This window comes from Sciurus carolinensis, chromosome 7 (assembly GCF_902686445.1).
Source record: "Sciurus carolinensis chromosome 7, mSciCar1.2, whole genome shotgun sequence".
Taxonomy (NCBI): Eukaryota; Metazoa; Chordata; class Mammalia; order Rodentia; family Sciuridae; genus Sciurus; species Sciurus carolinensis.
The window spans coordinates 54,291,532-54,305,709 of NC_062219.1; the positions used below are offsets into that span (position 1 = coordinate 54,291,532).

General features: G+C 36.2%; 2 protein-coding genes across 16 annotated transcripts in view; both read right to left on the minus strand.

The window, feature by feature from the left end:
* Positions 1 to 12,067, minus strand: part of LOC124988397 (uncharacterized) — a 169,944-nt gene extending 157,877 nt beyond the window's left edge. For all 10 annotated transcript variants that reach the window (XR_007109424.1, XR_007109426.1, XR_007109425.1 and 7 more), the window contains exon 1: positions 10,156 to 12,067. The gene's annotated coding sequence lies outside the window, so the exon portion shown is untranslated. The remainder of the gene's footprint in view (positions 1 to 10,155) is intronic.
* Positions 12,068 to 12,215: 148 nt separating this feature from the next.
* Positions 12,216 to 14,178, minus strand: part of Cep57l1 (centrosomal protein 57 like 1) — a 136,199-nt gene continuing 134,236 nt past the window's right edge. For all 6 annotated transcript variants that reach the window (XM_047557899.1, XM_047557897.1, XM_047557900.1 and 3 more), the window contains one exon: positions 12,216 to 13,214. In XM_047557899.1, coding sequence (XP_047413855.1) covers positions 12,996 to 13,214 — 219 coding nt within the window. In that variant the 3' untranslated portion in view covers positions 12,216 to 12,995. The remainder of the gene's footprint in view (positions 13,215 to 14,178) is intronic.

A 14,178-nucleotide genomic window follows, 5' to 3' on the forward strand; every position in this document is an offset into this window, starting at 1 on the left:
TCTTTTTCTATAAAATATGGATAGCATTCTAAAAGAATAAAACTACATTTGGATTTTTTTCTCTCTTAAATCCACGAAGTATTGTTTTCTCTGAATAAAAAGGTTGAACTAGTGCCCAAATAGCAGAGCAAAAACAAAATACTCGAGAGCCTGTTAATGTGTGTTTGTCAAATCCCTGAACTATGTTTTTTATTTGTCTCATCCTTGAAAAAGTTCTGAATGCTTACTTTAATATTGTATGCAACCTTTTTTTCTGAGTCATGCGCTTTTCTCCTTGGATTACTTTTTCTGATATTGCCCTTCCCAAGTTCTGCCCCCACCTTTGGACTAAAACTCAGTGATTTTTACATTAAAATTGTCTTTGGGATTTCCCCAACAGCTGCTGGACATCCACAAAGATTTGCTTCTCTCAAAGGAGTACTGCTAAAAATAATTAGAAATGTTTGGTATACTCCAGATATTTTATTACTCAAAACTATTATAAAAAGGTATTCTGCTTATTATAAGTCCTCAATATGAAAACTACTTGCAAATCAGTGAAGTTTAATATGTTAATATATATAAATAAAATATCAAGATGTTTTAGACAATTATGTAACTTTCAGGTTTCATAAGCATACTCATATTCATATATGAAGAAAGAGACAATAACTACTAAAAATAAATCCTTTTTAAAGGGAACAGGTGAAAATCCCAAAATATTTTATGGGATTAATTAAGAGAATCTGAAAAATTTTTAATGCTGGCTCTGTTCATGTATATTTTTCTTTTCAGTTATATAATTATTGACTAATCCTTTAAAAAGGATGTGTTCTTTCAAAATAAATACTTCTACTCTCTAAAGTGGAATGAAACATTCTTCAAAAGGCAATATCTCTGAGCCAGGTATGGTGATACATGCCTGTAATCCCAGCAACTTGAGAGGCTGAAACAGGAGGATTACAAGTTCAGAGACGGCCTCAGCAATTTAGCAAGGCCCTAAACAACTTAGCGTCTTAAAAAATACAAAAAGAGCTGGGGATGTGGCTCAGTGATTAAACACCCATAGGTTCAATCCCGGTACAAAAATAAAATAAAAATAGTTCTACCAGGAGAGGTGGCCTATGCCTATTAATCCCAGTTACTTGTGGGGATCTCGTTTGAGGTCGGCCTTGACAACTTCGTGAGAACTTATCTAAAAATAAAAAATTAAAAGGCCTGGGTAGCTCAGTGGTAGGGTACCCCTGAATTCAATACCCAGTACTGGAGAGAGACAGAAAGGAAGAGAGAGAGAAAGGAAGAGGAAGGAGAGAAAGGAAAGAGAGGTACTGGAGCCTGAAGGTCAGTCCCATGAATGATCAGCCATGCCTACATGACTGACCCTTAAGGAAAAAATCTGTACACCAGGGTTTCAGGGAGCTTCCCTGGTTGACAATACTTGGAGAATGCTGTCATACATGTTGCAGGGAGAACGAAGTGCTGTCTGCATGACTTCACTGGAAGAGGACAACAGGAAGAAAACAATACCACAGTAAAGGATCAAAAAAGCAGGTATTGACCGTAAAATCTTCACATTCCAAGGAAAGGTCTGGTCCTTGCCCAGCTCCTGGCAGGTAACCTCTAAGTCCTTGGAATATCCTGCCTGATAGGAGTGTTTCTGTTTACCTCGGGCTGTAGGCCATGCCAGATAGTATAAGCCAACAATGTGATTTATGGTGGGAGACTTGGGCCATGTGGGATCAGGATGACCTCTGGAGGGGCTGGAGTCTGAAGATCAGCCAGATGGGTTATCAGCCATGCCTACGTGACTGACCCGAAAGAAAAAATTTGGACACCAAGCTTCTCTGGTTGGCAATACTAGGATAATGTGATCACACATGCTGCTGGAAAAATGAAGTGCTGTCTGCATGACTTTACTAGGACCACCACTGGAAGCTTGTGCCTGGTGTCTCCTAGACTTTGCTTTGTATGTCTTGTGTCAGTTGCTGATTTAAATCCACATCCTTTTGCTATATTATAAAATAACTACAAGCATAGAAGTCTTCTGAGTTCTGTGAGTCCTCTAGTAAATCACTGAACCAAAGGTGATCTTTGGGGTACACCTGAGATAAAAAAAAACTGATGTGAAGTAGCACTGAGTCACCCTGAGGGCACCTGCCTGACATATGTAAAGTCCTGGGTTAGATCCCCAGCATCACACACCCATATAAAGTCACCCTGTCCAGTTCTCATTCCCCAAGTTAGTGGAACTTTGAGTTTTTCCTACAAGTTACTCTCTAATAACTATATCCATGATTTTGGCAACACTGATATCTGAAGTTTTATGATGACCTTTTTTTTGGGGGGTGGTGGTGCTGGGGATCGAACCCAGGGCCTTGTGCTTACAAGGCAAGCACTCTACCAACTGAGCTACCTCCCCAGCCTCTTATGATGACCTTTTTGGATACTGTAATTATTTGAGAAAATCATTTCTTTTTCAGAATCTTCATGAAATTCATTTATTAGTAAATCCATTTGGGTATTTATCAATTCAACACAGAGTAAAGCAGAGGCAAATTTTCTGATTACATTTAGATCAAAGAGAAGGGAAAGGGCAGAGTTGTAACTCACAAAAGGTGGAGACACTTAAAAATAGATGTAAAGCAGTAAACAAAGTATTCTCAAAATAAAAGAAAAAAATTCGAAAATCATTTTCTATCATGAAGAAAATAACCAAATTTGGTAATTTTCTAAATTTTTTTCCTTTAAATGATTCTCGTGTTTGTTTGGGTGATGGGGATTGGACCCACAGGCACTACTGAACCACTGTTTTATTTTGACACAGGGTCTAAGTTGCTTGAGGGTCCTGCTAAATTGCTCAGGCTGGCCTCGAGTTTGTAATCCTCTTGTGTTGGCCTCCCAAGTCACTGAGATTACCAGAGTGTACCACCAGACTTGGCTAATTTTCATATTTTTTATTTAATAAATCTGTCCATGGATTCCCTTGCAAATCTTTGCATGTAAATTCTTGTTTCTAAATGCTTTAGTCTCCAAATTATTTGTTTTTATTTCAGTATATGGTAGTTTGAATCAAGATTTCAGTGGAATGGCTTAAGACAGTCAAACTCTACTTTGTGTGGCCTATCTATAGGAATACTCCAAGAATAAGAAATCACAGGCAGACATCCTACCTAAATACCATAGGCAGGGCTCTGTCTACTTGAGAGGTATTCTGTAAAAGAATAAAGAAAAAGGGCAGTGGGCTGGGGTTGTGGCTCAGTGGTACAGCAGTTGCCTGGTATGAGTGACACCCTGGGTTTGATCCTCAGTACTGCATATAAATAAAGGTCCACTGACAACTAAACAAAATATATAAAAAAAGGAAAAAAGCAAAAAGGGCAATATCTGAAAATTTAGCTTAGGTGTTACCATTTAATTCATACAAGAGAGAATCAAAATATGTAATATGTTATGAGTTCTTCCACATTTGTCAGAGAAGTTATATGCATAAAATAATAGAATACATTTTTAAAAAATCAGTTATTTTTTAGATTAAAGTAAAAGTAGACATACCTAACCTAGAAACAGCTTTTGACTCTTATTGCATTTCTTAGCTATAAATTTGTAGCTTGTTTCATTTTGGAGAAAATGAAGGCAATACTGCTTTTTATGTGTCCAAGCACTGCAATATTTAAAATATTAAGAATGTTATTCTTTTACATATATTACATGTTTTGTATTAGCTATTTCTGAAAATATTTTCAAGGCATTAAAGATACTTTTGCTAGAAATTTTAAGTTATAAAACTATAAATGTTTCACAGGATTCTCAGGAGAGTTTTTAAATTTAATTTTACATGGGTTTCCTGGTGTATGTTTTAAATAACACATACAGTGATGAAGAGTGAAATACTTTCCAATTCAGCAAGAAGATTCTGGACAAGTGCCCTGTAAACATCAATCTTGTATTTCAGGCAAGAAATGATTCACATTCTGTACTAGTTCAGTAATACGTTTTTCCAAGAAATACTCTTCAAGCCAATGTACATTTAACTTTAAGGTGAACTAACAAAAGCCATCCAAACAAAAACTTTCAAGGTTTTCCAGAGCCTTTTCTAAAATTCACTAACTAAGATAAAGCAAAATTAGGTCAAAAGTACATTATTTTAGTTATTGGAAATTCTGGCTTACTTTAAAATTCTCTTCTCATAAAGACTAAGATAAATAAACTGCTTAAGCAACTTTGGTCAATTGTTGTGGTGACTACTTTTATAAGTGGGTAGAATCCCATTATAATGAGCAATATTTTTTACTCACTTTTTTTGGGGGTATTGGGGATTGAAGTCAGGGTACTTAATTATCGAGTCAGGTCCCCAGCCCTTTTTTGTGTTTTATTTAGAGACAGGGTCTTACTGAGTTGCTTAGGGTTTTGCTAAATTGCTGAGGCTGGTTTTGAACTCTCAATCCTCCTGCCTCAGTCTGCTGAGCCACTGGGATTACAGTCCTGCACCACCACATCTGGCCCCTTTACTCACTTCTTTATATCATTCCTCCCAATGTATGAACATCACCCAGAACAAAGTAGTTTTTGTTAAAACTACAAAGAAATCTGTTGAATAGGATATTTGGGGTAAATAGTGGGATATTGAATCATGGGAGGCTTGGACTGCCTTGGGTGTCAGCTTAACATTCCGTAGGTGGACGTTAGTTTTATATCCTACAATTCGAAACATATTAAATCAACAGTTTGGAGTCAGTTTTGCATTTAATGTCTTGAATATTTTAAATTACTTCTATTCCTGTATTTTTTAGTAGAATTGTTTCCTAAAGAATACCACTACTAAATCATTGCTGTCAGAATTGTGTGTATTCTATAACATCTTTGGTTGAGGAAGTCTATTTTTCCTAATACTTTTTTAAATGTGCTGTGAAAGAAAATTTGAGTATGTAGTACGTATGACAAAAGTTTTGAATTTGTAGGACCTAAGTAACAACAACATTCAAAGATACTGGTACTTGATATTCTAGTAAGAAAAATTTACCTCCAAATTAGAAGCTGGAAGGTCACTGGAATAACTGAAAAAGAAGCACAGTATAAGGCTTTTTAGATTTCTAGTACATGTGTTAAGAATTGTGTACAACGTGAAATGTCTGTGTACTGAATCTCAATAGTCAATAAAATCTCAATTATGGGGGAAAATAGGTCAAGACAATTGCGTAGTGGAGTGACATGTTTTTAAAGAGGGCTACATTGATGATATTATCAAGTTATAAATTTTGATGGTGCTGCTTTTGACGCTTAGACAAGTAGGGTCTGTCAAATGACACATCTTTGCTTTGTTACAGACTGTATACTTACACAGTTTCTCTGTCACAATTCTCACATCAAAATTTCTGTCCTAACCATCACAGACTCATGCTTGGTTAGATTCTACACAGAGGCAGAATAATAAGGTCATTTGTTCAGGGAGTCATGTTGAATATATTTATTTGCCTACATTAGAAAAGCAACAATTCTCTCATGTAAGTAAACTAAGTGTATGAAAAGCAAATTCTATACATCAGAAAATATAATGGTATTTAAATGAGACTTGTACCTGTAAAATACATTAAAAAAGATTCATAATAGTATTTCTGGGATAACCAGTAGATTGTTACAACCCATAGGAGGGAATTTGGAAATATTCCCATTTTTGACTGTCTGTTTCACTTTTCTCCACAACATTTTTCAAATTGATTCTCACTGAATATTAAGAGCCAAACTTTTCTTTCTCAAACATCATTTAGGATGACAGAAAATTACAGGGGCTGGGGTTGTAGTTCAGTGGTGGAGGGCTTGCCTCTTACATGTGGGGCACTGGGTGGTCCTCAGCATCACACAACAATAAAGGTATTGTGTCCAACTACAACTAAAAAAATTTTTTTTAAATTACAATCCAGGGCTGGAGGTGTAGCTCAGTGGTGGAACATGTGCTTAGCATGTGCAGGTTCAGGGTTTAATTTCTAGGACCACATAAAAGACAAAAACAAACAAACAAAAAATACAAGGTATGACGTTTACTTTGAAAAACACTGACTTGATCCAACCAATGAGGAAGTTGAAATATGAAGAAAATGAGTGACTTAAGTTCCTGAAGAAAAGTGAGTGGTAAACTCATTTGTAGTAATTCTATGCAAGTCAATAATTAGCTTCTGGAATATAACTTTTCTGTACACATATTATTTTTCTGCTTTATTCTAAGTCATTACTGCCTAATTCCTTCCGTCAATGTTTCATACCCACTTAGGTCTTTGAATGTGAGACTTGTTATGGATTGGATTGGACAGCGAGTGTCTGAAGTTACTAAATGAACTGTCATCTTAAAATCAACAAGCCCAATGAAGAGTGAGAATCCTAGATGAACACCGCAAGCAGGTGAAAGCTACATAAAAAATCATGTGAGAGAATGAAAAAATTACAAACAGCTCAACTCTTAAAGTACTTTATAAATAGATAACAAACATTTAGTGGCAAATATTTATTAGGGATCTGCTCTGAGGTGGTCATCATACCTCTTATGTTACCTACTGTTTTCTTCCTTTTATTATATTTACATACATATTTTAATCTCCCCTACCAGACTGCAAGCAGCTTGAAGACAGATGTCCTGCCTAACTTGTCTTAGAATCTCTCACAGCATCTAGCACAGAAACTTGAGATCAATAAATACATGATCATTCTCACCAAATCCAACTAAAGACCCTTGGTGCCCAACGCTCTTCCTCATACATCATTTATATATATATATATAAAAGGCATGATTCTATCATGCTAAGTGAAATAAGCCAAACTCAAAAAAACAAAGGCCGAATGTTTTCTCTGATAAGCAGATGCTGATCCAAAAATGGGGGGTAGGGGGCGGGTAGGGAAGAAGGAAGGAACTTTGGATTGGGTAGAAGGGAGTAAGGGGAGGGGAGGGGGTTTGGAGGTGGGAAGGACAGTGGAATGAGACGAACATTATTACCCTATATACATGTATGATTACACTGTCCGTGTGACTGCACCATGTACAGCCAGAGGAATGAGAAGTTGTGCTCTATTTGTGTACAATGTAGCAAAATGCATTCTACTGTCATGTATAACTAATTAGAACAAATTTAAGAAAAAAGAAAAGCATCATTCTAAGTGACTGGAGCCGAGTGAAAGTTCCCCTATCCTGCCCCAAATATTTGGCTACTCTTAACCAGTGGTTATGTAAAAGAGGGTCACATATTTTTTAAAGGTGAAACAGAAGGGCCAAACTGGAGCCTGAAACAGCAGTACCCAATCCAATGTTTGGGATAAGACCATAAATATGGTTAATATATTTTCATGAAATGTATCAAAAGACAAAATTACAATAAATTTGAAGATCTTAAGTGACTTGTGATTCTTCAATCAGACAACACTTCACTCCATAAAACAGAATAAGTGCTCCATTGAATTGAGCAGAGTAAGTTGGTTTTATAGTCAGAAAAGGTCTGAAGAAAGCAAAAACAAAAGAACAGAGAGGATTGGGCATTTGGAGGATAACTGGTACCTGGAGGCAGTAGCACAAGCCTATAATCCTAGTGGAGGCTAAGATAAGAGAATCTCAGGTTAAGGCCACCAAGGCCCTAAGAAACTTAATGAGTCCCTGCCTCAAAACAAAAAATAAGAAGGGCTGGGAATGTAGCTCAGTGGTTAAGTCCCTGGATTCAATCACCACTACCAAAAAAAAAAAAGGAAGGAAGGAAAAAGAAAAAGAACTAGTAACTTTAGTTTACATCATTTAACTCTGATGTATTTTTCTTTTTGTTAAGGATCAAAACAGAGGGAAATTTGTTATCATGCTGATTAAAAAGGGCCAATTTGGAAAATCTGTCTATTTTCTCTCTACTGATTTCATGGAAGTTCAGAGTAACAATTTAGTTTGGGTTTGAGGACTACTTAGTTTGGGTTTGAGTTACTATGAGTAACTCCAGTTTGATATTTAGTGTGGTCTGTTTAGACTCAATGAAGGAGCTTTGTCCAAATAAGCAGTCTAATATAATTTTTGCAGTGTTGGGGATTGAACCCAGGCAAGTACACTACCACTAAGTTACATCCCCAACTCTAATTTTTATTTAACAAATATAATTATCAAATGCTTGTTGAGAAGCTACTTTTGGTCCAAGTATTGTGCTAGCAGGGTTCTTTGTCTACAGTGGTGAGCAAGAAAGGATCCCGGCCCTTCACAGTTTTCAGTCACCCGGAAGACAAACAAACAGTAAGAAAGTGTTAAGTAGAAGACAGGGGGACCTATATGGAAGAGGCAGCTAGCTCAGAGTGAGGAGGAGGCAGGAGGGTGAGAGGAGGCTAATGAGGTTAAAGAACTAGAAAAGCAAAGGCAAAAGAGGAAAAATCTAGGCAGAGAGTATGGTCAATAACTCTGCTTTTATTTATAAGATTGTTTAATAGAAAGCTGATTTTATCACTCATAGAACTTTTTAATCTATTCCTTGACAGATAACTCATAATGTCCTTGACCCCCCCAAACCCTAGACACAATCCCATTTCCCCAATTTGTGAATCAGACTGTTGAACTGATCATTAACAAGTTTTATATTGTCACAAGCTGCCTCAGAACATAAATAGATCAATTTTCTTCTCTTATTTTTTGCTAAAATTGTTAAACAGTTACACACTATGTACAAACAACAAAAAATAAATTTCTTTAGTAGCAGGGTGCTTTCTTATAATTCTGTCTATGAAATTTAGTAGGATTCTGCACCAAATTGGATTTTGATGAGTCTATCCCAATAAGAACACTTCCAAAAAAACCTATCAGGAAAAAAAGTATCCACCAAATTCTCTAAGTAAACAAATTAAGCAACAGCTATAATAAAAACAAACTGGGGCTGGGGGTATAGCTCAGTTGGTAGAGTGCTTGCCTTGCAAGCACAAGATCCTGGGTTCGATCCCCAGCACCACAAAAAAAAAAAAAAAAAAAAAAAAAAAAAAAAAAAAAAAAAACTGGTTGGCACAGTAGTACACACCTATAACCCCAGCTATTTCAAAGGCTGAAGCAGGAGAATTGCAAGTTCAAGGTCAGCCTGGGCAACCTTAGTGAGACCCTGTCTCAAAATAAGAAACCAAAAGAGCTGGGATATAGCTCACTGGTGAAGTGCTTGCCTAGCATGCACAAGGTCCTGAGTTCAATCCCCAGTACTGTAAACAATCTCTGGCCCAGATATCATCTTAAAGCTTTAACATTATAAATTTTCTGTCTAATTCTCCTTTTGTGATAAAATAAAAAGCAGAAAGTTCCACTGAAATAAATAGATATGAAGAAAAAGGGTGAGGGACTGACAAGTTCTCTTTAATTATCAAGAAGTAAATCTATTTTCAGATGAGTGACAGTCAATATAAAATACAGTGAATAAGGATACATAATATTCTTATGTATCCTTACCTTACTTTAATGAGAAGGTGCAATGGCACTATGCCTTAGAGAGGTTTATCTTGTGTGTGTCTGGGAGTTAGCTTGTACTTATATAAATGTTCTCAGCAGTGTGACTTTAGTGACAGCTGATTACAGTCCCAGGAAGCCCCATCTGGAGTTTCACTATTTATACAGTAATGGCAGCTGGCACATTTTTGGTCATGATACACACTCCTACCATTCTGTATGATCAATTGGCCTCTTCTCCCTTAGACTGATTTCTTATAACATTTACAAGTCAATTTTTTGTTTAATTTTTTTTCTTGAACCCAAGGGTGCTTAACCACTGAGCCACATCCCCCCGCCCTTTTTATTATTAGTGACATAGGGCCTCACTAGGTTACTGAGGCTGGCTTTGAATTTGGAATTCTCTTGTCTCAGCCTCTCAAATTGCTGGGATTATAGGCATGTACCACTGCATCTGGTAATTTGTTGATATTTTATCATGAAATAAGAATACTATTTTATAGTTGAAATTATAGTAAGTTAAATTAACACAAGAAAACTACCACAAAATTATAAAACTAATTTTCAAGTACACCACACCATATATGCAACTTTACATTGTTGAAAACTGAGCACTTCCCTCTAACATTCTTGTCTCTCATTGCAACCTGATAAAAATAGCTGGGGTTGCCAATGACCCTCCCCCACAATCATGCACAGTTAATTCAAGATTTTAATTCCCATTTCCTGTATCAGAATATTCACAATACCTGCTGCTTCAAACACTGGAACGTCCTGGTGTCATAGTTTGTCAAAGTTGAGACCTGCCTTGGCTAGAAAGTTCAAATTCCATTTTTTCAATTTCTAATTAAACAGAAAACAAACAACTCTGTTTTTCACCTAAGTGAACAAAATCAATGAAATCATACCACGGTTCTGCTAAGTAGAGCACAGCTGTGGGGTTGCTACAGCAACCCTTGTACACTGACCATAGAATGCCCCAAGCAGGAAAGAAATCTTTTGCTCCACCCACTGAAAAGTCAGCCACCCTGGCAAGCAGTCAGTCTATGAGCAAAGATAGGCTTTTAGTTCAGTAGCAATAAGACACCATTCTTTACTGTCTCCCAGTAATAATTGTCATTTCCACAACCAAAACAAACTCCAAACCAAGTTACTGTGTGTGATTATGTACTGCTGCACCATGGTAGGACTGTACTCTCTACCCCTCCTTTTAGAAATCTGGAACAGGAAACAAGCTAAACTGATTTCTCTTCAAGCATACAGAAAAAGAAAAAAAAAAAATAAGTGAATTGGAACATTCCCACTTTTGTTTTCAGACTTTAACCCATACAAACTTGTGTTCTATAATATTTTTTTTTTGCCACTCATATTCAAGAAAGACTCACTGAAACTTTTCTAAATGCCAACCCTTCTGCTGGTGCTTTCACGAGTTATTTTGTTTACTTCTCACAACAACCCTATGAGGCAGATCAGTTTAACTTCTAATTTACAGATGAAAACCTGAAGCTCTAGGAAGTTATTTGACCTATGCAAACAACTAAAACAGTGTAGTCAGAATCTGAACCTGTCTTTAAACTCTGAAGTCATTTTTTCTACTACACTACAGTAATTTTATGAGAAATTTTTCAATTTTTAGTCAAATGACTTTTAAATTTTTAAGGTAATGTTTTAGAAATACATTTTCAGGACTGGCTTTACTGATACACTAAATATATTCATAGGAAACAAGGCACAGAAATAAAGGGCCACGATATGATTGTGGTGGATTTCCACTCCCCCAACCCCCCACCCACTTAAATTTAAATTACAGAACTCACATCCTGGAGGAGAAGTAAAATAGAAAAATGGGTGAGGTGACAAAACAGAGTTTAGTTGGACACCCTGTGTGAAAACATGCCCAGGGCTGAGGAGCTGCTGGGGAAGGTGGGGTAAAGCAAGTCAGAGGCATTCACACTATTTAAACCAGAGGGAGGGAAACCTTGATCTTTGCCATTAATTACTTTCGAGTATAATTCCAACTTATCAATCTACCCATTTTCAGACACCTCCCTACTTTTCAGTATGGAAAGGTCTTCTTTCTAAAATGGCTTTTTTTTTTTTTTTTTTCCCCATGATTACAAGGAATCTTGGTTCTCCTCCTTGAAAGGTACACAATTACCCACTCTTTCCCTACACTTTTTGGGAATTTCCTAGGAAAAGAGAGAGAGAGAGACTGTCTTTTCAACATTGCTTTTCTTAGCTCCCTGGGATCCTGCCTTAAAAATTCTTTCATACTTGTGAAGCCAGTAAACAGCGGTATCGCTTGTAGCTTGAACATCCTCCCACCTCTGCTGCAAATTCAGAGAATTTGGTAATTAAGCACACACCTCCAACTCTGTCCCTTGGGAATCAACATCTCTTAAACCGCTCTCCTACGTTCTCAACAGAATTCTGCCTTACATCACTGCTTTCCTGTCTGTCCTCTACTTCTATACAGCTGATGATCCAGTTCTGTAGCTGCCCCAGAAGAGTTGAGTGAGAAGCCAAGAGTTCAGAAGAATTGTACTAGTTTCCATAGGCTTCTGGAAAGATAGGTCAACAAGTGTAAATTTATTATAAAGCATGCATATACAAAAAATCTATTGTGACATCATTGATTTTAAAATATAAAAATAAAAATATATTTCTTTTTTTGGCTGAATGAGGTAATTAAATGGCTAACTTCCTTTTATACTCTCTTATAAAACTACACAACTTTTCAGGGGTTCTAGAAATTCATATTCTTAATTAACATTGGTGAATATTATACACAATGAGAAGAATAAAAGCCAACATGTTATGAAAAATAATTTTTTTTTTTTTTTTTTTTGTGGAGCTGGGGATTGAACCCAGGGCCTTGTGTATGTGAGGTAAGCACTCTATCCACTGAGCTATATCCCTAGTCCAATACAAAATTGATCAACTGGTTTTGGAAGACAAAAACTAGATTTGTAAAAGAGAATGGGAATAGCAGAGGAAAGCTTCTGCAGCTAAGTTACTGTCTTCTATAAATTAAATAACTATGGGTTCCTATTTATAATCATCACATAAAACAGGTTAAAGTCTTCTTCACAAAACTATAGAACTATTAACTTTTTCCCTTTCCAAGAAAGAAAGATATTTTACAGTTTTAAAACATGTTAGGGAGGCACCATCGGGAAACTTAAAAGACCTACACATCCTCTGTTCATTTAACATTGGTTTTTAAGGTCATAAGCTTAGTAAATGAATAAGTAGAACATACTTGTAACTCAGATTTAACTCAATTTTGAATATTGTCAATCCAGTACACATTTTTAGATTCAGCTAAAGATATCTGCAAAGTGAACAATATTCTTAAAGCATGATTAGGTTAGAGACTTTGGAAAATAAGGGGGAAAAGGGCAATCATTTATTATTTGGGACTCTCAGTAGATCATTAGGCATTAATTTTAAAGTATACAACTTCGTGTTCTATAGAGACCAGAAACATAATTCAAAATTTCACAAAGTTATTTTAAATTAAAAACACTTTAGACAATTCAGGATCTTACTGACAAAGTTCATTTTAGGTGACGGTTTGGCTACTGTGTTACTGTTCCCACATGATATCATCTCTTCTTAATTTCATTTGAAGATTACGAACTTGTACTGGTTGAAAGTTGTTTTTCTGAAAAGGGTTAGTTTCATTCAAACATTTTCTGGGGCTATTTTTAATGTTCTTTGATCCTTTAAGGTTGCTGTCTTCTCGTTGAATACCTGAAGTGTCACTCATCTTTGAGTTTTGAACTTTTTGCTGCAGCTTACGAACCTGGAGAGAAAAAATATCTAACATTTCAGTCAAAAGTATATTGAAAATACATCATAAAATAGATGGATTGGATTGATGGTTTAAAGAATACATTAAAAAGTTCAAATCAGTTAAGTTTTTATTTTTCAAACAGTTATTGTATGCCTAACACTGTGCTAGCCAGACAGGACTAAATGAATCAAACAGTCCTTGCTTTCAAGGAGCTTAATGCTCTAATTAGTGAAAGAAAAATATACACATTATAACTATGGAATACCTCAAGCCAAGATTACTTTGAATAAGACAAAAAGTCTATATTTGAGAAGGTCAAAGTAGGACAAGATGAATGTAGGATGGGAAGATGTGAAACTGTAAAAACTAGAGAACAAAGAAAAGAGCGAAGGACTTCTCAGATGATATTAACAGCAAAGCAAAGAATTGGTGCTAGGAATGAGCACTGAACTTATAGAGTGTACACACACACACACACACACACACACACACACACACATGCACACACACACAATTTAAAAAGTATTCCTGAATTTAAAATACTGGTAAATGTCAGAGGAAAAAAAGTCAAGGGAACAACTTCATGGCCTTAAGGACTATCTATTAAAAATGGAGTAGAGCCAGGCATGGTGGCACACACACATAATCCCAACTACCCTGGACATGGTTGTAAGTTTGAGACCAACCTGGGCAAGTTAGTGAGATCCTGTTTCAAAATTTAAAAAATGAAAAGGACTGGGGGTGTAGCCCAATGGTAGAGCACATCTGGGTTCAATCCCCAGTACCACAAAACAAAAACAAAACAGAAAATAAACAAACAAAACCCACAACCCAAGATAGACAATTAAACAAAATCATACCTATCAAGCAACCACAACACATCTGTTCAAAGTCAAACCCATTACTTAGCCTATTTCATTTATAGACAGGTATAGTTTGTAGAGCTCATTCAGACACTGGGCAAATACCCAGT